This window comes from Leiobunum rupestre, chromosome 1 (assembly GCF_980474605.1).
Source record: "Leiobunum rupestre chromosome 1, qqLeiRupe1.1.hap1, whole genome shotgun sequence".
NCBI lineage: Eukaryota > Metazoa > Arthropoda > Arachnida > Opiliones > Sclerosomatidae > Leiobunum > Leiobunum rupestre.
In genome coordinates, this window is record NC_143384.1 from 46,278,526 (window position 1) to 46,305,858 (window position 27,333).

Sequence of the window (27,333 nt, forward strand, 5' to 3'; positions counted from 1 at the left end):
ATTAGAGGGTTGGGCATATTTTTTTTCATTACACAATTATTTAAGGCTAAGTCATGAATATTAACCTAACAGAAAACTTTAAACAAATGAAGCTTCTCTATTTTTTATTTATATCCATATTTTAATTGGACAGTTTGACAGTGTAAAAAAAATATAAATAAAAGCAGTTATGGCTTACTTAAATATTTGTTTATAAAAATATTACAAAAATTGTGATGGGGCAAAACCTACATGGTATTGGTTACTGATATTTAAATTTTCCAACTAACTTTACTTTTACCCAATATTTAAAAAGCAAGGCAGATGGCGCCGCTAACATTGACTTTGAGTTTTCCCACATTTCCCGTAAGTTATGCTAATAATCAGTTGGATATATTTATTGGTAATAATCAGTTCATTAGTGGGAATAAAATTGGGAGATAATAACCCACTTTCCATTATTCTTCTCATTTGATGATATTAAAAAGAAATCCACCATAGGTGTAACATCCACTGAAATATGAAGTCAGGATTTGGGCATTAATTTCATGATATTTATTAGTCTTTTGTGTTAATTTTATTATACGTTCTCATAAAAATTGGAAAAAAAACTAACTGAAATTCAAGTCTTGTGCTACAAAATTATGTAGTTTAAATGCTGCATTAAGTTTTTTCAAATTTGTGAGTAATACATTTCAATAATCTACAACACTTTGTTAGTGTAAAAATTACACATTGAAGCCTTAAGTGCCTCATATAAATTAGCTTTCTCAGAAGTTATGAACTAAATGTCAAAGAAATTTTCAATTTTTTGTTTATAATTACCATTTAAAACATTGTAAAATTCAATTTTACTCATAGTAAATAAGCTAACCCTTAGTGACAGTAGAAAAAATTGTATTTTAATGAAAACAATTCCTCAAATAAAAATATTATATAGTACACTATCAATACCACTAAACATGATAAAGTACTATTATAACCAGTAGTTTATATATACCAAATTGAGCAGCTAACAACATCTCTAGACAAAATATTTGTCACGTAGTTACTTTGGTTGATAACACTAAACTTTCTATTTCAGGCATGCAAACAATTTTGTTTTCTACATGTCCTAGTATAATCATTTGCCCACTGTTCCCGTCAGTTTTAATAGACACTACATCTTGAAGGAATCCTTGTGCAGTTCCTAGTTCAACATGGAAGCTAACGGAGCCCATAATTAGTCTTGTTTTTCCAGATTTTAATACTTGAAGTTTTCCAATTAAGCCTTCAGGTAAATCTGATAATGTACAGTGCTGCACTGTAGTTGGAGATTCCTGGAAAAAAGAAATTTTTTTAATAATAGATAGTCCCTTATTCTGCCAAAATTCATGGCGCATTGCTACCAATGTTTATAACATACATAATAATAATAATGAATTAAAATGCTAAAATGCTCAAAAGTTATGTTACCAATTAGGGTGTGTCATAAATTGTTTACAACCCTAATTCAATCAAATAGTTTAATTACAAACCTGATTTGTATTTTCTGGTGCATTGGCTGCATTGCCCTGGTCTCCTTTTTTCTGGTTTTGTCTTGCTTCATCTTCATGCTTGCTTACAACACCAGGTAAACAATCTGGTAATTGGAAAAATAGCAACTGTCCATTTTCTGAAACCAATACAAATAAAGATCTGAGTAATTTAACTTATTGGGATGAAATATAAGAAAAAGTTACTTAAAAGATTTATTTGAAATAAATATAACAAATTTTGTTAGTAAACAGTTAAAAGGAAAATGGTAAAATATTGTAATTTTCTTTTATGGGAAGAACAAGCCACAAGAAGGAATTCTAAACTGAAATAAAACCTTGAATAAAATAATTTTTATTTCAAAGAAATTTAATAAATGTAAAATACTTATACAGGGTGTTAACTAAAAAACGATACAGAGCCAATTACTCAAAATGTGTTTTATGTAAGAATTTTAAATTTGCAGGTTACATAGAGGGTGCAAGGGGACAAATGTCAATGGAATTTTCAATGACCTTAAACCAGGCCGGTCTTCAAGGTCATTCAAATTTTATCTCTAGAACCATTAGGATTAGAAGAATGGTTCCAATTAGAAATGTGTTCTACGTTTAATTTTAAGTCTAAATAACTTTGACCCGATCTAATTTGACCATTGGGAAGCCGAGAAATGTTAGACCAAAAACCATAAGGTCGTGTATGGTATTCAAATAAAGACACGACATTTAAGGGCTTATAAATCGAAAACTACCAGAGCTAATGTATAAAAATTGTCGTGACACTCTAAACAAGTTCGTATTTTGTAACTTACGATGACCTTGAAACATTAGTTCAAGGCCATTCAATTTATTTCAATAAGCTTTTTTAGTTTCTTTTGTGTTTAAAACATTAAAACTAAAAAAAGTTAATAAAAATACTTGGTACGTCTTAAATCAATTAATTAACGTTTATTTTTGAGTTTTATTGGTTTATTTACCTCGGGTAAAAGGTAATTTTACTTAAAAAACCTTGCGGGACATTTTTCTAATTGGAACCATTCTCCTAATGCTAATGGTTCTCGAGATAAATTTTGAATGACCTTGAACTAATGTTGCAAGGTCATCATAAGTTACCAATTTCAAACTCCCCCACTCAGTTTAGAGTGTCACGACAATTTTGATCCATTAGATCTGGTAGTTTTCAATTTATAAGCCCTTAAATGTCGTGTCTTGATTAGAATACCACACACAACCTTATGGTTTTTGTCCCCCTGCACCCTCGATGTAACCTGCAAATTTCAAATTCTTACATAAAACACATTTTGAGTAATTGGCTCTGTATCGTTTTAGTTAACACCCTGTATATAAAATTTAAAACTTTTGGGATCCTCAGAATCAAGCATAATATATAAGTATTCATCCAGTGTAAGTGCACTAACTAATAAATTTGATAAATTCTTACCAGGAATCTCATCATTTAAGAATATCTCAGGGGTAGATAGTTCTCGCTCTTTTTCATAATGTAAAATTAAACTTTGTTTCTTTGTTTTAATTTCTTGATTATCTTCAGTGTCCATTGGTTCATCTTCCAGTTTTTCTTTCTTTACTGAGTGAAAAAGGTTTATTAACTTCTTACACCAACGAACTTTAAAAATAATATGATTAGATTTCATTAAGAAGAAACAAACACCTGGCAAGTAAAAAAAGACCAACCATATGGGGGGGGCAGATTATTTGTTATTGTTGAAACAAACACAGTACTTTGGCTGATATGCCTTCCAGGTGAAAAGTCAAGTCGTAAACAGTTTTAACCGTAATTCATCATTAAACACCAGTCACATGGTAGTTTCAACTAGAAGTTGTGTTACATCATATTAAGGGGTGAAGGTTTGGCCCAATTTATGCCTAAGAGGGAAGAAATAACTACTGGAGTAAAAAATGAGCAGTAACAATGAGCGTCTTCAGATTCTAATTTGGAGCTGGTCCATTGCAAACTGCCAACACTTAAAAACAATCATTGCAAACAAGGTTATAAATTGGTATTTTAGCTAGAAGTTGCCATATTCTTAAGAACCAGCTGCAACACTGCCGCTTGAGCTGACTGTGACCCACTTAATTACCAATGCTCCGTGTTATTGGTATCATCAATGTCGAAATTATTACCCGGCAATATCCTCTATGGTAAGTTCTCGCAGACCATATTGGTCCCCCTTCTCAATAATGTTAAAAGTGTTATCATTCTGTCAAAAACTTCACTACACCAGATATTGGCTATGGTATCCATTCCTAGATCAAGTTATCCATTCGTGGTATCATATTCAGCAGTAGCCCTATATGCTCTGAAGTCTAACATTGTATAATTTTATTTATTTTTTCCATGTATCTTGATTTATTATTATATTTTCAACTAAATTACGTTTTGCCATTTCTTTGAGCTCTTTAATACAGTCCTTACAATTGTCAGGCAAAAAAGGAAATCCCAGAGTAGGATTAGAACAGAAACTATAATATCTGCTAGCATAAACTCTTGATATTTTAGAGTTACCAAAAAATAAGCTGGTTTTAGAGTGGATTTCACCTGGTTTTCTTAAAATAAGGTGTTTTTTAATAGTACAAACCGGGTACAACCTAGCCTATTATTTTTCACTTTTTATAATTTGGTACTAGCCTGGTATAAAGCTGACTTATGATTTATGGTCATAATCTACCTGGTTTTAGCCTGGTAATAATGTGGTTATAAACTGGCTAAAGTAGTTTACACCTGGAGATTTTCAAACCAAAAGTACCAGGTCACCCCCATGTTTTTCTTGTTTATTTTAACATGGTAATAATGTGGCTTTGAACTAGTTAAAGTAGTTTATTCCTGGAGATTTTCAAACCAAAAGTACCAGGTCCTTCCCATGTTTCTTCTCATTAGACCCTAATACAGCCAAAGGTGCAAAACACATTCTTTATGTCGATTTTCACGCCGCGTGGCTCGTATACTTCTCGTAGAAATTTTAGATATTTTAGTGATAAAGTTTTAATTATATATCAATAATGTCTGAACCTTCAGATGAAATATCAATAACATCTGAACCCTCAGATAGCTTTGTTAAATAGAAGTGTTCCATCATCTTCTTAAGTAATAGAAATGCTAAGGCTTAGCCTTAGTTTTTTTTGGCACAAAGACCAAAAACCTTTTTTTTCCTTTAACACATTTAAAAGAAAAGGATAGAAAAGATGGGAACATTTGCGATGTAAAGTGGAAAAAAAACAATTGGTACAAGGCCACAGTAATTAAAATTGGACTTGGTAAGCTATATTTTTGAATTATGATTTTTCACTTGTTTGTGGCTTGAGATTTCAATTGAATTGTTCTTGTAATTCTACAAAATTTTAGAGCGTGCTTCACTAGATAACCTTCAAACAAGTTACAATAAAAAAATTGGTCTAAATTTGGTTGGTAATCATGTATCTGTCGAAGTACCAAATAAAACCAAAAGGAAAAATCTTTGAGAAAAAAGATATCAATAAGAAAGCTAAAAAGGCAACGAAAGTGATCAAAGCAGCTAAAGCCAAAATAATCACCAAAAATGGTCAGGCTAATAGTACACTTCAAAATCCATGGGAAAATATATCAGAAACAGCAAATGCAACCTCAGCAAGTGTAACTGTGCCTTACTCAAGAGAAGCAGTTGTTACTTCACAGTCCTTAGTTCCCGCTTCTACTTCATTTCCCTCGAAAGCACTTGCTGTCTCAACTGCGGATTCATATTCAGCGGAACCAGCAATATCATACTCAGTGGACCCAGCAATATCATACTCAGCGGACCCAGCAATATCATACTCAGCGGACCCAGCAATATCATACTCAGCGGACCCAGCAATATCATGCTCAGCGGACCCAGCAATATCATACTCAGCGCAACCAGCAATATCATACTCAGCGCAACCAGCAATATCATACTCAGCGCAACCAGCAATATCATACTCAGCACAACTATTACTCAAAGTCAACCAAAAATGGTAAAAACTATGCCTGTAATTATTTTTAACTGAAATTAATACTGTTATAGGTTGGTTAAAGGAATGGGAGTAATGGTCTCGGACAAGGAAAAATTAATTTTTGACCTCACTGAAAATGATCCTGGGAAAATTATGATTTTAACTACACTGTTTACATCTAAAGATCTGGCCAACATGACTGCTCAAGGTAAAAGTAAGAGTAAAGGCGGCATTCCCAAAGAATTACTTCATGCCATTACAGGTAATTTTTATTCATCTCCATGGAATTAAGCATATATTTATACGATATCATTCTAGTGTACGGTAAGAAAAAATGCCCAGAAGAAAGTATAACAACTGAAAATGTAACAACAGTTATAAACGAAAAATGTGCCAGCGTCCGTCATTACAAAAACAAAGAAAAAAGCAAACTAAACTAGCAAATTGTGAAATGTCATTTACTCAAATTAAATTTCATTTAAAAGTTTCTTTTTAACTACTATTTTAGATCACTGAATTTACAATGACCTAGTATGGAAAGAGTATAAGCCTTTTTTTAGGTAGGGTATAGGCCTGGAATTAACTGGGTATCAACCTGGTTTAGGTGGGGTATAGGCCTGGAATAAACTGGGTATAAACCTGGTTTAGGTAGGGTATAGGCCTGGAATGAACTGGGTATAAACCTGGTTTAGGGGATAAGCCTGGAATGAACTGGGTATAAACCTGGTTTAGGTAGGGTATAGGCCTGGAATGAACTGGGTATAAATCTGGAATAACCTAGTTTATGATGAGTGCCTAGTATAAATTTGGTATCAACCTGGTTTACGACTAGTATTGACCTAGTTTAATTGGGTAGCGACCTTGTAATGTAAAGGTTATCAAATAGGTAGTGACCTAGTTTTAAACCAAACTATATTTTGTCAATATGGTATGAAGGTGGTTATGAAAGGTAGTATTTACATAGTATTATTATGGTACTTGAGACAAATCCAAGGTTAAAACTAGGTACTAACCTAGATTTAAACCAGCTTATTTTTTGGTAAGGGATAGGCTTGAGCAATTTCGCGCAAGGTCCCTAAAATAAAACAAATGCAAGAGCATTTTATGCTAAATTAATATAAATATTAAAAAGTGCATAGAACTTTTTAACAAGTTGAACAACAAAGGATTTAGGCTAGCACCTATTAAAGAGGAGCCAAGATTGGATAACATTTAAAAAAAAAGAAATTCGGGATTATTACTTTCAAAACCTCATTAATAGTTACTTTTAATTTTCTCTTCTTTCAATTCTTCCTTTTTAACTTCAACGCCCAAAAGTGGTAACTGAACAGGCAAAATTTTTCTTGAATGTTTTTCATCAATGTCATCTACAAACTGAAATGAAATATGTTTATCATATTTATCATGAGTGAATAAAGTTATGATCAGCACAGTAATAAGTAAATTAAATACAACACACTTAAAAAATAAGCAAGATTTAAAAGAGCAAATTTTTCTTATCAAAACAATCCAATGCCCTAACTAGTTGACATGAAAGTACATGAGATTTCAGCATTAAACTCTTCACATATATCAACTATGGGGTCGTCAAAGGAAGCAAATAGCTAATTATTCGTGAAAAGTGGGCACAAATAATTATCTAAAATAGGATGAAATCTTTTTATTCCCTGGCTGGGAAATTAATTTGTCACTTTAATTAAAGACCGAGACAAAAGCGAATTTTTACCCCTCTTTTGACATGTGACAGCTTATACATTTTTACTAACCACTCAGGCAGCTTGAGTTCTGGCTATTGTACCTTAATTTTTTCATAGATAGTTTCTATTCAAGAACAAACTGAGCTGTCCACTCTGTCGCTATACTCATAAAATCGAGAAGTTAAGCAGTGTGTGGTTTACAATTTGCAAAGGAGAAAATGGAATCTCTAGTCTTGCAATTAAAGTATTAATTATTAAGTATTGTAGAAACGTTTTTGGCAGAATCAATTTAATTAATATAAAAAATGTAATTTTGTTGCTCAGTACTTTAGTTAAAAGTAATCGTAACATAAGCTTAAGTTCTATCCATGAAAATTAATACAAACTTTACTTACATCATCTCTAAGTAGATCATCCAACAGCTTACCTTCTTCATCTCTTTCTTCTTTAGTTTTTAATTTAACAGGCTTATACTTAGGAACAGTAATTGTACTATCTCTTCCAACATCAGATCTCTCATAGGCAGCTAGAAGCGAAAGTATTAATAGTTAATACTAAAGTACAAGTCTGTTATTATATTCCAATCATTGAGTTACCTATAGATAATAATCATAAAAATATTTAAGACATGCAAAAAATTATACATGAAAAACGAAAAAAATATTTCCATTCACAGAATGACATTAATTTTGCTGGAAGTGAAGTGTCTAATTTAGTTTGTTATTATAGTTGGAAGTGGGTTTACATGTTTATTGAATGACAAAACCTAGGTAGAAATAATAGCAATAATAAAAGTTTATGTATTAGATGATATTTGGACCTGTTCTCTATTTGAAAAGAAAATCTTAAAAAATGTTAGATAATTCTCAATCTAACAATCAACTGTCAATCCTAATAGTTAAAATACACTGAGGGGTTATTAAGGATGATAATACGTGGCCCCATCTAGAGCCTCTAATCTCAAGATTCTTGGTATATTCTCCGGCGACATAAGGAGAGAGAATGAGAGCAGGTGATTAAAAGTGTGTTTCCCTCTTAACAAGCGGGTCATCCATCTACAGATGGGCAAACCATGTTAATAAAACCAAACAATAGAAGGGGAGACTAAATTTTATGGAAAAAATGCGGTATTTCATCAGAATATGCATTTGAGGCACCAAATTAAGCCTAAAAATTCTAAGTTATATGCAAAAGGAACGAGCGAGAAAAATTAGAAAAATTATTAAATATTAAAAATTAACTGGCAAAACGGGTTTTAATTAGGGCCCAAAGTGTGTTCAGTTGTCATTTAGAAAATAGTTGATTATTTTGTGTGACCCTGTGAGGGTTTTAAGAATGTGGATGGAGATAGCGTTGCAAGTGTGAATATTGTAAAAATGAGCATGTCAACAAAACTTCCTTTCATTTTATTGTAATTTCAACTATATGTTATGAGAAAAGGCTGATTTCTGAGTTCTTTTTAAAATCCGTTGGACAGTTTGATATATTAAACATTGACCTTTAAACTAGACAAGATGTATAATGTATTGGTCTGATTTATAATTACAAAAACGGTTTTTAAAGCGTTTTTCAAAACACTTTGTAGAAAAAATATATGGCTATAAAACTTGCAGTTTACAATATTTGACCTTTGACATTGGCATGTAACAGCGCTTTAATTAAAAGTTAATTTTGTTTTTCATTTCTTCTGATATGTTTTACAACAAAATGCTAAGATCCCAAAATATTATTTTTAGTTCTCAAGGTAATACTTATTTGTAATTCCAAAATCAGACTTACTCCAAAATATTTTATTTTGCCAAGTTTAGGGGTCAAGTGCACTTTTACCATTTTCTTCAATGTCTAATACCTCTAAAACCTTTAATCGGATGTTAAAAATAATATTGTTATCAGATTTTTCGTATGAAATGGATCACTGAACAAAATCTAAGGAGGTAGGTCTGACAAGGTGTGCCTATCTGTCATTGAATGACCTGGGACAAAGGGAGGAAAATTATACAAGGAAAGGCGTCGTTTTTCTTCTGGGAATTATTAAGTAAACAAGATGCTGCACACATATTCTCTATAAATACATAATTGGTAGTATTGACATTTCACATTAGTTTTACAAAAAAGTTTACCCCAAACTGAAAAATCAAAACTACCTTTTTTCATTGAAGCCATGGGACCTTCCGAAAAAATAGAGCCTTGAAGTTGAATGACATCTCTACCTCTTCCTCTGCCCCTGCCTCGACCCCTTCCCCTTTCCCTTTTTGAAATTTCATGCTTTCCTTCTTTTGACGCTGAATCAACTTTAGCATTTCTGTAGTTTTAAAGAATTTAAGATGAGTTTAATTTCAAAGTGAAGTGAAAATTTAAAATGTTATACTTTGATAACTTCAGCTTTTACTAATAAAGAACAGTTCATTCAAAGGCAAAAAAAAAATTGATTTTGCCATAATTGATAATTAAAAGTAAAAAATTTTCAAACACGGCCTTAGCCCCTAAAACACATAGTTAATATTCTATTACAGGGCTATATTAATGGAATTTTGGGTCTTAGGCTAAATTCTCAAAATGAATCCCTAAAAAACTATACAGTAGTTGAAACGACATTTATCACTTTCCACTCTAGAAAAAGGCAATTATCTTAAAACAAGGAAAATGAAAACCTGATACCGGGCCCACTGTCTTCCTAAGAAAAAGGCAATTTAGCTATCTTGCCTAGTCAATAACGTGGCTCTGCTCTTCAACTTACTATTTTAATTAGACAAAAGTCAATTTAAAGTGAGAGAAAATTCCTATCTCTAGCATAGACTGCTTTACATAATCAGGTTAGGAATTTGAGCAAACTTTATTTTGACCAAAAGTACAAATAATTTCCCAGCCCATAACAACCTAGCCTAAAACAGGGAAATCTAATAGAGGGAAATTTTACTCTAATTTTTTAAAATGGCTCAACCAGTCACGTGATGGAAGAAACATTCATCTTACTGGGCCAGGTCAGACTTTTAGTTTCTTTAATTCCCAATAGCATACTAGGCACACACATTTTATATTATATTTTAATGTTTAGATTCCTTGTACTTTCCCAGAATTAATATTAAAATACTAACAAATCTTTGGGCCTTTCTTTCTTCACTGGAATATTTGGGGTAAATGTCCTTTTTGGTGCTCCACCTAAAGTCAAATCTCTTGGCGTTCTTACTGAAGGTAGCCTAAAAAAAGAACTAAATATTAATGTTATTCGAAAGAAATAATTATCATTTCTTAAATTAGGATTCTTATTGGCATGTTAATGTGATTCAACCACTATGGGCTTTAAAAATCTATTCATTATTATATCATTTTTTTCACTAGGAATTAATTTATTCAAGCATATTATCAATCCAACAGAAACTGTATTTACTTAAAATACATACATATAATGAACTTTAAAAGCAAAACGAGTATTATAAATAAGTTGATTAATAAAGAGGATTTAAGTTATTTTTAAGTAGGCATTTGTCCCAAATACAAACTGAAAACCAAGTTGAAATACAAGTTGTCGTAAGTGGTTTTTAGCAAACTTATTTTTTGGTAAGGGCCTTTAAACATACATTGCCACAGATGTATTTGAATTTAAACCATTTCATCCAGTTATTTATCATTTAACAACAGTTGTCTAGATGTGGTGCGTACTGTAATAGTTCTGTATAAAATACTAGAGCTTGGATTTCACAATATTGTATTGATTACTTAAGGGAATAGTTCAAGAATGATGTTTCAGTTTTCAGACTTGGATAACAATTAATAACAATTTATTACCAAGCGCTCTGACTATAAAGTGATCTTGCATAGGTCGATGTAAAATATTGTCAATGAAAGACATTTCTGGGATTTCAAAATGAACTATCCAATTACAAAGATATTAACTTTACAATAACCCACAATTTTACACTTGTAAGGAACAGGTTATTAAAACGACTATATTGGCATTCAGCTTAGACCATAAATAAATAGAGCCTTCATATTATGTCAAAGGTAATTTATTACTCCTTCGGAAAATATTTTGAATTATCTGGAAATAGCTTCTAGCCTCTTCTCCAACATTCATATCTCTTTTAACACTCTTGAACCCTTAAGCACACATTTCTACATGATTTTCGACTATATAGTGAGATGATTATTTTAATAAAATTGACAATTATATATCCTTTAGTTATGTTGTTTTTAAGTCTGATCGGGACTAACCTTTCAGGAAAACATTCCTAAGGATAATTACCCTTCTAAAAAAGGAATAACCCACAGCGTTGTACTTGAATTGATAAGAAATACTTTTTAAAAGTAATAACAATTACCTTTGTCATTAGTTGAAAACCAAATATAAATTAGAATGAGATGGATTACAACAAGACTGATAGCAATCCTAAAAGGATCGCATTATAAAAAAATTCGCCCGACTTTTCAAAGAAATTTTAAATAAGAGTTTGAACAATTTAAGGGGGTCATACCCTTCCCATAGTTAATTAGCACCCAAAATTCTGCAGACCACCAATGGGAATTTGGGGAAAAAACATAACATATGGGTCTTATATTTTGTCTACTACCTACCTTGCTCCTCTTGCAATAGGTAGACCCTGCCTTCCTAAGAGTCCTCTTGGTAAATTCATTGTCGAGCTGCTGTTGGGTAATTCTGTCCCCGAACTTTGAGAGTTCATTTTAGGCTTTCATATAAATATCTACACTAAGTTTATAATTATTATTTAAATAAATAAATAATCTGAAAACCCTAAGAATTCAAGACATTTAATTATGCATATTTTCATAGCAGACTACACAACGGCGGCACGGCCAGGCGGGCCAGCTCCAATAAGTGCAAGAAATAAGTTTTTTCAACTAACTACCCCTTAAACGTGTAACTTGTCAGGACTCGGAACTACTCAAACACTAGTCCCAATGAAAATTTATAATTAACGTACAGAGCCGAGGGACCAGTTTTATCCTCCAGTTTTGGAATAATTAAAGAAGTCAAATTAATCAACAATTTTTTTGATTTCTATAACCTACGGTCAGGCCAAAGATTATATAAGCTCAGAGGCGGATGCTCGAGAAGCTATTGTAGCGATAGCTCATATTCGCGACCGAAAACTATCGCTACGCCCCTTTTGTTTCGCCATTGAACCCCAGATAGATAGCGGCTAAAGCAGACGCTATTAGGTTTTCCTGATCATTATTCGTAAATTTGACTTTATAAATAATGATACTTGCATATTAATATAATTTTTGCATCGTTTGCTTAAATTTTGATAAGATTATTTAAGAAAAACCGTTCTTATGACTTTTTATTTTTTCTGTAGCAGACGCTAGATCATAAGTGAAACCTCGGAGAACCTAGCGCGGTTACACCACCTACTAGTTTCGGTCAAGGTTCGTATGGAAAGGCGTTTCGGACGCCAATAGTCTTTGTGTCAAGCCCCTTTTCTTACCCTTGAAGGCTTGAAAGTTGGGGTTGCATCTCCTAGTAACTGATCGCCTGTAGCTTTTGTGTGTCATAAAAAATTAAATTGCGTCAAAATCTAATACATTAAATATCTATTTTCAACCAATTGATAGAGATAACTTGACAATTATTTCGTTACCAAGAAGAATTCTTTCTATTTTAACGTGCTAAGCAGGATTTTAATCCCAATGCCCGCCCTCTATCCTATAGCAAATATTAGCAGACAATTACTGTGAAAGCTGTCATAGCCACCTTTGATTACGTGCTGCCAAAAGCGACATAAGAGCTGCAGCTATGATCATGGATAGTTACGGTCCATGCAGTGATTCAGTGCGTAATCATAGTTGGCCGTGAAATAGACTATACAGACAGTAATTGTGATTGGATGAATGAGAGGTGTGTATGCTTGAGCATATGATTAAATGTTTTGGTATTTTAATTTTTCTCCTTGATTGTTTGCCTCGCTTACCTTGGCCCCCTGCCACGTTAAAAACGTAAGACCAATCATATGTTTCAGAAATCTATAGATTACAATGCTTTTAAAAGGGATAATAAACATCTAAAACATATAAATTATCTCTTATATCTTATTTTGTTAAATAATTTTCACTGTAATCAGATTCTAATTATAAGCCATCAAACTAAAACAAACCTTTATGGTTTCTCTCCTGGAAACTGGGGGTAATAAATCTGCTGTTCTATGATAAAACCAAGAAAGTATACTTAAGGAGAATGACTAGGTCGAGATGATTTTATACGTTTTCCTTAATCCTCCTAATGATCTTCCAGTATGCTCTCCCAAATTCATCAAATCAACCGGTATCTCATTGTTTCTTTAAAACCGACATGTTTGGATGCGATTGAAACACATGCAGATGCCATTATTTCTTACCCACTGTCATGCTGGGGAAAACTTGTCCTTGGTGACTGCGGATTGTCTCAATTTTGTCTCAAACGTCTTGTGGCGATAAACTCCATCATCCATAAAGCAAATGGGGCGCTTTCACTAATCGCGCGTATAATATCATTGTGGATGCGAGCCCCCTGCGGTTTGAAAACCAGCCAATCCGATGTTATCCAATATCTGAAAACTAAGCTTCGGAAGCACGCATTTGTTCCCTCCTCCATCAAGGACTGGAACTATCTCCCGGACTACCTCTAGTCCCTGCCAAACCACTTAAACTTCACACGTGAACTTCAGAAATTTCTAGGTCAGCTCTAAGCTGACCTTCGCTTTTACTCTGGCGTGATGGGCGTAGCCTTTTGTCTGAATTAAAATACTTTAGAACTTAAGTCATTCTTCCTAAGTGTAAATAAATGCATTTGTGGTAAAACACAGCTACCATTGTTAGATAATAATAGCATGATACTAGGTTGGTCATTTGAATGATGCCGTTGGAGGCTTCGGTTGGGCTAGCAACTGTTCATAAAGATCTAAGTGACATTTCTTATAAGTAATGTTAATTGTTTAATACACCTTTGTCACTTTCAAGCAAGTGACATAATACCCACCTGAATAAAACATCGCCAGTCCATCTCTGTTTAATGCCTAATAATTTCTCAGTTAAGATGAAAAAAATTTAAAACATTTCTACAAATAAATGGCTTTTGCCAGTTGAAAATAATCATAATCAAACTTAGTTTCCTATTTTACGAATTATTTTCCTGGTTCAAAGAGCTGGTTTATTCATTTCAAACTTTTTATAATGCCGAATGCTTTCTTCATCTCAAATCAAATTTTAACATATCTTTATTTATTTATTTATCAGAAAATATGAACATTGTTAAGCTCTTATTTTATTTTTTATTGAATATTATGAAGTCAACAATAGTTTAAATTTTTTACAAATGAGTGATTTTTATAAATACCAAGGTTAAATTTTTATTTTCAATGTGCATTTGTAAGTAACTAGTAATTTACAACTTGCATTTTAATGCAAAACACAGAACAAATTTTTTAAATTACCCACTTAAGAATCTGAGCTTGTTTCAGTGACCATATTTGACATAGGGTTTATTCATTTTATGTATAAAATAATAAAAAATCTTTACTCTGTCTTTCACTGGTAGTTAGCTGCTTGCATAGCTCATGTCTGACAGCCCACTTCCAGTGAAAGACACAGTAAACCGAATAACTATGTAGTCGCCTTTGAATAATTTCATTAACATGTTTTGTATAAGACAATTTTAATATGCATATTATTTTATTTTGGTGTTTAGTTCCATTTTTCTTACACAAAAAAGCTAAATAAACATTTTAATCTAGGGATATATATTGGCATTGACAGTTTGTGAGAATCTCAGCAGAAACATTCAGGTTTTAAGGAAAAAGGCAAATTTGGAATTTTTGCTTTTAATAATTTTTATAGCTCAGGTAATTAAAGATATGCTATAACATTGCTTTGATATACAATACGTCTTTTATTAATCTAGATAGAGTTGAATCTAGGAATAGCTAATGGACAATTAACATTTGTTTGAAATCAAAATATACGCCATGCTATTAAGTCTACCTACGCTAATGGTACAGAATCCCCCCAGACAATATTCCCCCCCATTTTCATTAGATGAGCCAAATTCCCGCGGACATTAGTTACGATGTCAGTAGTTGGAATTTTTAAATACACCCACCATGATTATAATGAGTGGATTGGGGGTGCCCGCACCCCAGCACTAGAGTGAAGTGAATGTACAGCACTGTTAGGCACCAATAATATATCCATCTTATTCTTGGGGGATTTTGTCTCATCTAATAAAAATGGGGGATTTTTTCTCATCTAATGAAAATGGGGGGATTTTTTCTCATCTAATGATAATGGCGGGATTTTGTCTCATCGAATGATAATGGGGGGATTACATCTGGGCAGGATTCTGTCACGCAATTGAGGACCTACAACTTCATGGAAAGCACCAACCAACCATCAATCAATAAGGACATGTGAAATAGTCTTGTTCATTTATTTACATTTCAAAGAAAATCTCTATCAAATGATTCAAAAATTATTTTTGTACTGTAACCGATACGGATCCAGTAGACCTGGGTTCGAGCTTAAAGTCGCGCAAGCAATAACTAAGAAGACAATAACGACTGACTAGAAATTGACATTTTAATGTTAAATCGTTTGACATCGATACAAAACGCAGCTCTGAGGCCTGGGCCTATTTCAATAACAAAATATTAATCATTTCCAAATAATAATAAAACAATATTTCTTTTAGTTATAATTTAAGAAGCGTCGAGAAACAATAATGATAGTTCAAACTTACCAGTGCGTTTAGGGCCATGGCGACCGACCGGAAAACAGGCCCTACAATAACCTCTGTATGGCTAGATACTAGACGGCAAAACGATACTGGTCGACTAAGAAAAACCCAAGGACTAATGAGAGGGTTGTTCATGCACAGAACAACAACACTGAACTCTAATATTGCTGCGGTGGCTTTTCCCCCCCACAGCCCTCCTGTCTCTCTCTGCTCTCTCACTCTCCTCTATTCCGTCTGGCCTTCTCCTTCTGCCGCCGAAGTATATATCACTTGACTGACGATAACGCCCTCTGTTCGGTGCGTGGTGAAACGCATATAATAAATAGTGACTTTTGCCCTATGTCCTGTACTTCAGGCGAATTAACACGGGTACCATCAGGATGTAAGTTAAACAATAAGATAACAGTAATATTTAACAGTATAACAAATTATAATTTAGGTAGGAAAAGTATGATGTGTCAGGTTGTCAAGTGGGTATAGTTTGGTACCTTAGGCCTAGCTCGGCTGTTCGCTAAGGGTAAAAGTTCGTCTGTTACAGTACAAACATCAATTTCTGACCTAACGAATAAACATTTTTCATCAGAGCTTCATTATATGAACCAAATTTAAAGATGTCACGTCTAAAATTTTTACCATTTTACTAATAGCCAATAAACTTTTTTAATTTACAAAACAGCTTGCTTTGTTTCAGTATCAGGTCAATAAAGACCGATTAGATATATTAATTAAACAATAATGAGCATTTAAAGTCATAAAAATAAGAATGTTTCTATTTAGGTTTCATAATGGCTGGCGATTCCTTAGAGAGCGGTGAAAGTTACTCAGCAACTGTAAGTCACTACTACCCAGCAACATCAAATTTTCATAACTTGAACCAGTGGTTTTTATGTATTAGCCTATGAGGTTTAAAATTTGGAAATTCATTAGGTCCCAATAAGTTAAGTTGTAACAATTTATTTCTTCCAAAGCATTCCACGTAACATTGCCAGAAAAATGTTCCAAAATATCCCCTGAGACTCAGCCAAATTGTTCATATTTTAATGAAAGGCTTACAGGAGCGTAAACTCTTTTAAAAGTAAAACTAATGTTTACTGTTGTAAAGTAAAGATAAATTATTGAATCAAGGCCTAAAATTGAATATTATAAATAATAGTTTCAATTAGGAAGTTACTTATTTTTAAACCTGTCTTCTGAGAGATTTCTCGTCATTATCCTAAGACACTATAGTCTTAATATTAAAATTTCTTCTCACATGAACAGTGCATCTACAAGAGTATGTACTATGTGGGATTTTAACAAGAAAAATTTCTTTAACCTATGAACTATTTCCATAAACTTTTTGTCATATTTGGAAATTTGTGTGTTAGACTGAACATTTTACATTTATGCACGATTTCAATATTGTAGTGAAGGTTTTTAATTATACCTGAGGAATATTTAGAAGTGGGAAGGAAACGGAAAGTAGAAAACATTGAAATTCCTTTTTATGTTTATTAACCAAATACTAAAGCCTGTATGAAAATTTAAGAGCTTTCTGTGCGGTTCGATTTCTATATTGCAAACTCACTATAGGTCTAACATGTAGACCACTAGGTTCAAATGATTAATTTGAGTATATTTATGTGATAAAAATTTAAATATAGTTACTTTTCTTTTCTAGGTTGGGCTTATCTATATTTTTAACTTAATTGTTGGCACTGGAGCATTAACGATGCCATATGCATTCAGTAGTGCGGGATGGTTGTTAAGTCTCTTAGTTGTAATTGCATTAGCTTTCATGAGGTAATTATGGTTTTATATGTTCTAGTTTCTAAATCAAGCTTGGATAGAAGTTAAAAAAAAAAATTACTTTTGTTTTTTTTGAGCCCTTTATTTTCTAGTGCGAAGGTCTTGGTGTTAAAGTCAATGAACCTAACTAAATTATTTTAAAAACAGCGTTTTATTTTTCATGCACAATCTTTTTAAAAATTAAGGAGATTCAACTAAAAATTTTATCATGCACAAGTGTTTAAAGTTTATTATAAAACTCAACCATGTCTTCGGGTAACCTTCATGGTAATGGCATCCTGAAGGTTAGCTAAAACTTAATAAACAAACACTTGTGCTTGAGAACATTTTTGAACTTTACTTAATTATTGTTTGGTGCTAATAAATAGATAGAGGTTGAAAAGTTATCACAAACTAAGATTCCCCTAAATTAGTGTTAATTATCATTAAATAATTATCACTATTATTAAAGAAGTAATCGTATCCCTGTATGGCTGATGTTAATATCTTGAAACATGTACCTTTGCAGGCTTCCGCTGATTTTTGGAAGAAAACATAGCAAAGTTCTAAAACTATTACATGTAGAAAATTAGTTATTAATTCCTATGCAGTTTAATTTTAAAGGATAAGTTCAGGGTGGGTAAGATTTGGATTTATTTGAAACATCATGTTTAAATAAACTGAAAAATATCAGTCGTAAAATTGTATCTTTTTTTAATGACGATAAATTAATTTTTAAACGAGCCAAATTTACCCGCCAAGCGATCTGAAATTTTGTTTCGCTGTGACATTTTAGGACTTTAATCACGCGCTGTTCGCGCTATAACAGCGCTCTGCTCCCTGCGCGCGCTTGCTCCGCATGCGGTCTGCTGAGGGAAGGCAAAAGAAAATGGCAGCTCGCTTGGCGGGTAAATTTAGCTCGTTTAAAAATTAATTTCTCGTCAGTAAAAAAAGATACAATTTTACAACTGATATTTTTTAGTTTATTTAAACATGATCTTTCAAATAGACCCAAGTTTTACCCAACCTGGACTTTTCCTATAACATTTTACATGGTTAGGAAAAGTAATACACAGAAAACTTTGAGCCATTTACATCATCAGCTTAGCAGCTATCCATTGTAATATGGGTCCAGCTTGCAAAGATACATATTTTTGTTTCTCTGGCTTAGATGGATACTTCTGCTGCTATTATTAACTGTTCAAACTCATTCAATTATATTTATGGAATGTTTTTACAGTTATCTTACCGCAACATTTGTCATAGAAGCTATGTCATCTGCAAATGCGCTAATCCATTGGAAAGCTGTAAAGCAGTTGAAGAAAGTAATAAATGAAGAAGGTGAAAATCTGCCTTCAACATCAAGTCCATCATCATTGGTAACCCTTCAATTTAAACAATAAACTCATGTACCCTAACTTTATATATTATTTTAGTTCTTACAATAGATTTGTAATCTCTTTTCCTTGAAAATCAATTATTGTTCACAAGCTTGAGTGAGGTGTTCAAAAATTATGAGATCAATGTTAAACAAATATTAAATAAAAAACTCTACTATATTTCTGTTGAGTTATCCAATTTCACCTTCTATCTTTAACATAGGGTAGTTTGCAAATAAGGAGATCCCGTGAAATTTTACTGACATAATGTGAAATACCTTTGGTGGTAAATTCATCTCTTAGTATATAAAAGTGGGAAAACCTCAAATCCGCTTCGTCTGTGTAACCGTATGTGGTTAAAATTCAAGTATTTCATTCTTCATTTTTGGCAAGACAAAAATATTTTCGATTTCAATATGATTTCTCTAAATTAAATAAAACCCAGCATATTTTACATCATGGTCAAATCTTTGTTTTTTCAAATTGTAAACTTAATATAGCTTTTCTCTTAGGAAACTCTTGTAAATGAAGATGGAATTACTGCAACAATTGTTGGGCAAAGTGAAAAAGTACCATTACTTTTGTCAAGTAAGTATTACATTTTCTGTGCATTTGATAATTATTTTTATTATTATTTGAGGGGATGGGTGGTTGGGTTGATGCCAACCAACTATTTTATAGTAGTAAGCTCAGTTTATTTTCTTTGAGAAAGACTTTTTTGTAACACTAGACCCAAAAAATATATGTATGTACAAAATGTTATGAAAAAGGTTTAAATTTTTTTATAGCTTTATTCTTTGGTTAACGATTAAAATTAAAATTTATGACCGACTCCTACATAAATTATTATAAATTGATTCCACTCCTTATGGCATTTGGGTAGAAAACAAACTTTAGAATTTTAGTTGGGCAATAGAGAGCTGGAAGTTTTGTTATAACTGTGTCACATGTGCATGACATGGGGTAAAAGTAATTATGAAATCAGGATACATTGAGCACCCAGGAAAAAAGGCTGAACACGCATCATGCATGTTAACAATGTTTAAGAAAATTATGAGTTAATCATGAGGGGCTAACCATTGTCAGATGACTTGTACACCAATTACGCATACTCAACACTGATAAAGGTACCGACTTTGAGGATTATGTGTAATCTCATTAGTACAGTCAAAGGTACAGGTTTGTACACCGATTACGCAGAGTGACTAGCCGCTCGGTTAATCAACACTCTTGTCATTGTTGTTTTAAGAAGGCCATTTCTAGGAGTGTATCACTCCACTCACGCCAGTTTATCTTTCATAAAATTGCAAATCCTATGTTGTCCAACATTCATAAAAAAGAAAACCCATAATCTAGTCTCTATAAATAAATCATAATTTTGATTATTGTGTGCAGTTTTTTAAACCAGTTTGAACATTCACAGATATTATTAAATTTTTTTACGATAGTAGAGCAATTGGATTAATCTAACTAGTTAAATTCTGTGGCACCAAAACGTGTTTGTATTAATTTATGTGTAAATTATGATTCAATACCCTTTACAATGTCGATTATGGGTAAGTCATGTGCTTATAATTTTTATATCAAATTGGAAATATGAGAATGATGCAAATAAAGCGCCCACTGCTAGTTCTGGTATATTTTAATTTTTCTTAAATGGTACATAAACATTACTAAGGTGGTGGTTTCTTTAAATTTCAATTTTTTTAGGTAGTGTTGAATCATTATCAGAAACAGCAAGTGTGGATTACTACAACATAACTGAAAGGATTGAAATGGTAATTAAAATGTTTTTGAATGGTAAGGAAATGTATGCTCTATTGGTAAAAGCCACATACACAAATTGATGATTCCACCATCAATTCAAATTTCGCATTATCGGGGGTTATGCTCAATCCCATACTTCCCTATAATATGGCCATGCTGTGTGTAGTGGGCAAATGTTTTGACTATTAGGGTTGTCTGTCTTTGGATATAAACTTATTACAGTTCTCATTTAATATATTCATAATTAAGATAACTTTAGATTCATTATTGTAAAAGTTCTAGTATGCTTGATAGAGAAAAGATTCAGGTAAATCAGAAATAAACCTTCAAAATTTACAGTTAACTTTTTTAAAACCCAAAAATTATAGTGCATGGTGATTAATGCACTAGTATTTTTTGGCAAAATTGCACTACAGTGGCCTCATGTAATTTCGTTTTTTTTTTGGTGGAGAATGTAGCACTTGACGCGTAGATTACGAAACTATTTTTTTGGGCCGCAAATGATAATTAAATTAATTAACTTAATTTTAAAAATTAAGTAATTTTAGCTAATTACCGTGTTTTTGTATTTTTTTTGTGGCGGAGAATGTAGCACTTGACGCGTAGATTACGAAACTATTTTTTTGGGCCACAAATGATAATTAAATTAATTAACTTAATTTTAAAAATTTACTAATTTTAGGGATTTACCGTGTTTTTGTATTTTTTTGTGGCGGAGAATACACCTGACGGGTAGATTACTAAACCAATTTTTTAGCGGCCGCAAATGATAATTTTTTAATCAACTTAACTTTTAAAAAAGGCGTCATTTTAGGAGTTTAGTAACGTTTTTCTAAAAAATATTTTCGTCGTGTAAACTCCCCGTATTGGCGCCTGACGCACTTTGAGATTCCCTGTATTGGGGCCTGACGGCACCGCGCACTAACTTCGCTCAAGCGCCGGGGGCGCGCAGCGTATCCCCAACCCCATACTAAAAAAAGCGATGGGCCATCTATAAAGCGACCTAGAGGACAGTACCAAGCCTTACGCATCAACTATATACTTTTAATCTCAACCAGAAAAAAAGTGGCCCAAAAATAGAAAACACTTAGAAAATGAACAAAAACTGTAATAGATTTGATAAAGTACGGGAATATCACTTTGTAGCCCAAAAATACAAAACACCGAGAAAATGAACAAAAATTGTAATTGATTTTATAAGAAAGGGAATATCACGTGGAATTCATTAGGACACCGAAACTGTGGTGTCGGCGAACACACGACGGAAATAAGTATAACGAAACAAGTGAAAATTTAAAATAACATTCAAAAATTAAATAATCATTTGCGGCCAAAATAAAAAATACCCTCGTCATCTACGTGACAAGGTCTATGAGGCGCAAACTAAATTAATATAAAATTCGATGAGGCCGCTGTAGTGCACTTCACCCGTATTTTTAATAGAATCAATATTAATTTTATTTAAAAGAGAATTAACGTTAGTAATTTTTATTTACTAATGTAACATTTTTAACTCAATACAAGCTAATTAAAGTTACTCAGCAGGCCATGTTTGATTTATCCTCAGTGACAATTTTAAATTTTCACTCACAACTTAGTTATATTTTTAGAGCAGTTATTAAATAGTCATTATAATTAACAATAATGCAAGCAATATTTATATTTTTGTATAATCTGTGCTAGAATTTAAACGCTTACAACAACTAAGGGTGTACAAGTATTATTTTTTAGTTTCAAATCGAGTCCAGAGTCCAAGAAAATTGGAATTGCACGAGTCTCGAGTCCTCTAAAATCCATTGCGTTTTCAAGTCCAAAAATTTCTAGTTGAGTCTATTTCAAGTCGTATGGGAAGATAGTAAAAATTGATATAATTTAATTTAAATTTACTTATCCACTATAAAAAATTAGAAGGTTTAAAACTAAATATTTTAATTCAATTAAAACACTGAAGAAATTTTCCCATTTTCTGAGTAAAATAATTTAAATCAGATGAGTACCTAGAACGCTTATTCAAATTACTGACAGCCTGCAGATTAGAAGCCGTAGCCTTCAAACAGCGGAATACAGGGGTACTAACTCAGATTTCTATGGGTCGAGAAAACAAATTTGCTACCATGTGGACCAAACACGCTGCGTTAGTTGGTTTTTGTGTCATGTACTGGAGGGCATTATCTCTGTAGAAAAAAAATAGAAACTGGTAACAAATATGGACCTGTTGTACAAAATCGAACTTTTCTTAAAATATTTGGGTTCATTGAGTCCTCTTCGAATAGCTTTTAAGCCTTGGAAACACGTCTAGCGAATACTTTCAGTTTTTGAGTACCCTCACACCTCTAACTACAATGTTAATTTGTACATTTCTGTATCCTTCTTTAATGTGTTATCTAACTTTTTCTTTATATTTTTGCAATTTCAAAAAGGGAAAGATGGCATCGCTCTTTTTTAACAAATGTAAGAAAAAATATTTTAATACTTTTTTTCAGTTACGAAGACCATCATTTGAAATACTTATAATATTTTATAGTTGGGATGAACGCTTTTTACTTGTGCATTGCTGTTTATTTGTATGGAGATTTAGCAATCTATGGAGCTGCCGTTTCGAAGTCACTACGGGATGTCACTTGGTAAATATTATTTTCATTGTAGTGAAAAAATTCGACCCTTATTGAAGCAGTATACTTGTATTTTTTATGATCACATAATAATGGTATTTATAAAAGGTCACTAAATAAGTGGGTCAGTTGTAGAAGTTGAACTCAACAATTGTTAGAAAATATTTTTTAAATGTAGTCAAGATCCATATTCAAAAGTAATGTTTTGAATGTGAAATGTAGTATAGTAGTATTCAAAATTACAATTTATAATAAAAATCGATATGCCTCACTTGGGTAGAATCATAATCCCCTTACTAGACGCCTAGCCTAATTACGGCTTGATGTAAACGTATAAGTAGTAAATTTAAGAGCAATAAGCTCTTTAAATTTTTAATACACAGGCTACAAATATTGATGTTTAAAATGTTATTAATTTTTATTGGAAAATAATTTCAACAACCCTAAGCTGATTTTTACACTACCTTAACTGAATTTTATTTTTATAATTTCTGGAATACTACTAACAAATTTCCAGAAAGTTTGTACCCTTTTAAAGAATCTTTACTTAGACAGTCCTAAGATATGCATACAATATAATTATTATACTGTGTTTGATCAGTTGTATGGATGAATCTCAAATGGTTTCATTTTAGTGTTTATGAAAATATTAGCAATGGATCTGATGTAGCTAGAAACTCTTCTGAAACTGTAACAGATCTAAAATTACCATGCTGGAATCCTACTGTTCCAATTAACAGGGAAGATGCCTATAGGATATATTTGGTAAGTTAGTTAGCATATTCAGATTTCTTGAAAAATCATACTCATATTTAAGTGTCATTAAGTTAGCCAATAAAATATAGACTAGATAGAAATCTCAAAAAAAATTTCGCCTAGCATATTTTGAGAATAAAAAAAAAAGCTGTGAGGTCTTTAATATGCAAATCGTGGACCTTGGATTAATAATAGAAGCTAACGCTTCCTGGATGTGACACTTCCTCAAAAACGCAGCTCACAAAAGCCAATTGGCGACCCCAGCGCGCCTAGTGGGATTTTTAAGAAGCGCAACGGACAAACAAGGAGCACAATTTCACCTTTTGAGAAAGGCTTAGGAAAAGGTAGTTTTACGTTTTCCATATAAGCACGGTCAGCATATCTCGAATAACTTTTATATTTAGGATATACACAGTGTTTCACACCCATTTAAAAAGAAATTGATTGAATAACAAATAAAACCTTAATTTTTGCTTGGATTTCAAAACCTTAGCTTTTCAAACTACAAATATTGGTTCCTGATTTGCATCACGCAAAACTGGAAAGGTAACATTTTAAAGGAAGTTGTCCAAAACCCCAACTTTTTTCACTGGCTTATGTGAGCCAAACCAAAACTGTCTACCAAAGGCTAGAGTGTCATATCCAGGAAGCATTAGCTTCTATTATTAATCCAAGGGTGGACACTAGTTATATCTTTTGTGGAATTTGACACTCAAAAGGCAACGGAAACCTTGTATTATTATATGAAAGCTATTTTAAATGGTTAATAAATACATTTTGATACATAACAAATAAAGTTTTCTATTTAAAAATTTCCAACCAATTTTAGTTGATACATTATCGCTTTATAACAAGCATAGGTATAGGAATTTATCATTAGGTTTTAAATTTGGATTAATTAACTACTGGACCTGTGCTTTTAGAGCAGCATAACTTGTAGCAGTGTTTCATATTTGAAAATTTTTCCAACCCAGAAATATAAGCAAATATATAGTACTAATATCTTAAGCTCATTGGAGCCGTTTCTTCTAAGATTATAATTCAAAGGAAAATAGCAGAACTTAAAATATATCTTCCAAATACCTTGGAAACATGCTGAAGGTAATATAGTTATTTCATGTAAATTTTACAACAAATATTGTATTTAAAATTCTTATGTTGGTTATCCAAATTATTTATCTTCTTAAATGCTAACTAAATAATTGTGAAATTAGCTGCATACAAAAAATGCATCCAAAATTTTTATGTAAATGCTATGTATTTGCGTATAAATATTTACTGATTATCTTGATATGAGCACAGGTGGACAATATGCCATTTGTAGTATGGAATTTTTGCTTATGATTCTGGTTCAGTAGTTATTCCTCCAAGTTGTAATCTAAAAATATTTTATGTAAAATACAGTAGTATTTTCAATTTTCAAAATTAATTTCAGTTATATATTTCAGACAGCATTTCTTTTCTTGATGGGACCATTTACATTTTTCAATGTACAAAAAACTAAGTATTTACAATTGCTGACAACACTATTAAGGTGGCTAGGTACGTATAAATTTTAATTAGTGCAAAATTGAGGTTCTTCATTTATGTACTACTATAATCAGTTTTTTTTCTTAGCTTTTGGGTCCATGATTATACTTGCTACCAGGATTTTATTTCGAGGAGAAGGAACTGGTAAACCAGTAATGGCAAATGTGGCAAAAGTTCCTAATCTTTTTGGAGTGTGTGTTTATTCTTTTATGTGTCATCATTCCTTACCGTCATTGGTAACTCCAGTTAGAAGAAAGGAAAAGATTTTTAAACTTTTAGCATCTGACTATGTATTGATACTATGTTTTTACTCGCTATTATCATTTACGGGAATATTCGCTCTTAATAGAGTTGATGATATGTATACTTTAAATTTTCAACCAGCGAAAGCTGGTAGTGCAATTGACATAATAGTTTCAAATTCATTCTTAGAGTATTTTTTAGCTTTATTTCCAGTTTTCACTTTAAGTACGAATTTTCCAATCATAGCAATCACGTTAAGAAATAACTTGAAAACTTTGTTCTTAGATGATAATAAACAATATTCTTTTTTTGTCAAAAATGTTATATTCCCTTTAGTAACAGTACTACCTCCAATTTGTATCGCATACAGCACGGAAAATTTAGAAACTTTAGTGGCAATTACTGGATCTTATGCTGGAACTGGAATACAGTACGTGGTACCTGCTTTATTAGTTTTTTATGCTAGAAAGAATGTGCTATTAGCATTGGGTTTAGGTGTCAAGAATAATTATTCTTCACCATTTAAAGGAAATATGTGGATTATATTTGTACTAATTTGGTCTGTTGCATGCGTAATGTTTGTTACTGTATATCACTTCATATCCAGAGAATAATTTCTTAGTGAAATACCATTGAATACTCCTGCCATATTATTGAAACACATGTAAAAAGCTGTATTAGTAGAAAAGATTAGTTCCTAATTTATAATTTTTCTGTATCTTAATGTACTGTGCCTATAAATATTGAAATTTTTAATATGATACTCAAAAAGTGCAATAAAGTATATTTTCAATAAAATTAAAATTGTTCATTTCGTGGAAAAACAAATTAAATAATCAATGCCTGTGTAATAAAAACTTAAAATAACATTGTAAAATTTGATTGGCACTTAAAAAAGCCTACTATAAATAAGGTAATTTTTTGTCATAGACAAAATGGTTGAAAGCACTAATGCTATCCTTACGTGAGGATCACCAATTTTTGCCCCCAACCACCACATTGAAAAACCAAGTCAGAGTTTCGTACAGGGTTGAATTTTTTTGGGGATTATATTTCACCGTATAATGGGAATGTCCTTCTAAAATTGAAGACGTTCCTGGTGTTGGAAATGTTTTATAAATCACATGGTTGTAGTATAATCAAATCTTTTTGTTTCATAACATTATCTTTTATTTAATTATAAGTATCCTTTGATTCCTATCAAGCTACAATATCAAAACCAGCAGTTTCCACACAATTTGCTAACCCTGACTTGATTTTTTCGGGTGTAGCTCTTACACGATTAGGGGCTAGAAAATTTTGGGACCACCACACATTTATCACATCTGAATAGCAATAAGCCATGTGTAGCATATTTATTAGTTAAATTTTTTATTTATCATAAGATTAAAGTACCTAATT

At 32.1% G+C, this 27,333-nt stretch overlaps 2 protein-coding genes across 8 annotated transcripts; one reads left to right on the forward strand and one right to left on the reverse strand.

Annotated features, from left to right (window-relative positions):
• Positions 1–109: 109 nt before the first annotated feature.
• Positions 110–12,059, reverse strand: Polr3D (RNA polymerase III subunit C53). Its single transcript, XM_090170462.1, has 8 exons — positions 11,726–12,059; positions 10,249–10,350; positions 9,298–9,455; positions 7,549–7,679; positions 6,722–6,830; positions 2,932–3,075; positions 1,497–1,633; positions 110–1,298 (listed from the first exon to the last, which is right to left on the reverse strand). Exons 1-8 carry the CDS (start codon positions 11,830–11,832, stop codon positions 1,020–1,022), a joined length of 1,167 nt encoding a protein of 388 aa, XP_090026588.1. The 5' UTR covers positions 11,833–12,059; the 3' UTR covers positions 110–1,019.
• A 425-nt stretch (positions 12,060–12,484) lies between these two features.
• LOC149963089 (putative sodium-coupled neutral amino acid transporter 12) lies at positions 12,485–26,701 on the forward strand. 7 transcript variants are annotated; one of them, XM_090170466.1, is made up of 12 exons: positions 12,485–12,541; positions 14,881–14,988; positions 16,656–16,708; positions 17,539–17,660; positions 18,886–19,024; positions 19,537–19,612; positions 20,735–20,802; positions 23,212–23,242; positions 23,316–23,415; positions 24,039–24,168; positions 25,608–25,701; positions 25,777–26,701. In XM_090170466.1, the coding sequence occupies exons 3-12, from the start codon at positions 16,664–16,666 to the stop codon at positions 26,544–26,546; spliced, it is 1,575 nt and encodes a 524-aa protein (XP_090026592.1). In that variant the 5' UTR covers positions 12,485–12,541; positions 14,881–14,988; positions 16,656–16,663; the 3' UTR covers positions 26,547–26,701. The 7 variants fall into 7 exon arrangements, with proteins under 7 accessions (XP_090026592.1, XP_090026595.1, XP_090026590.1 ...); XM_090170467.1 differs by lacking the exon at positions 12,485–12,541 and adding an exon at positions 12,623–13,010; XM_090170465.1 differs by lacking the exon at positions 12,485–12,541 and adding an exon at positions 13,035–13,108.
• The last annotated feature ends 632 nt before the right edge of the window (positions 26,702–27,333 follow it).

Bases quoted from the DNA above. Each gene is read 5' to 3' on its own strand.
- LOC149963089 (XM_090170463.1), top strand. From the start codon at position 13,271: ATGGTTTCTCTCCTGGAAACTGGGG. The intron at 17,661-18,885 runs GTAATTATGGTT...ATGTTTTTACAG, and splicing joins ATTGCATTAGCTTTCATGAG to TTATCTTACCGCAACATTTG. The intron at 23,243-23,315 runs GTAAGAAAAAAT...AATATTTTATAG, and splicing joins ATCGCTCTTTTTTAACAAAT to TTGGGATGAACGCTTTTTAC.
- Polr3D (XM_090170462.1), bottom strand. From the start codon at position 11,832: ATGAACTCTCAAAGTTCGGGGACAGAATTACCCAACAGCAGCTCGACA. The intron at 6,831-7,548 runs GTAAGTAAAGTT...ATTTCATTTCAG, and splicing joins ATGATCTACTTAGAGATGAT to TTTGTAGATGACATTGATGA. The intron at 3,076-6,721 runs GTAACTATTAAT...TTTTTCACTCAG, and splicing joins GAAAGAAGAGAAAATTAAAA to TAAAGAAAGAAAAACTGGAA.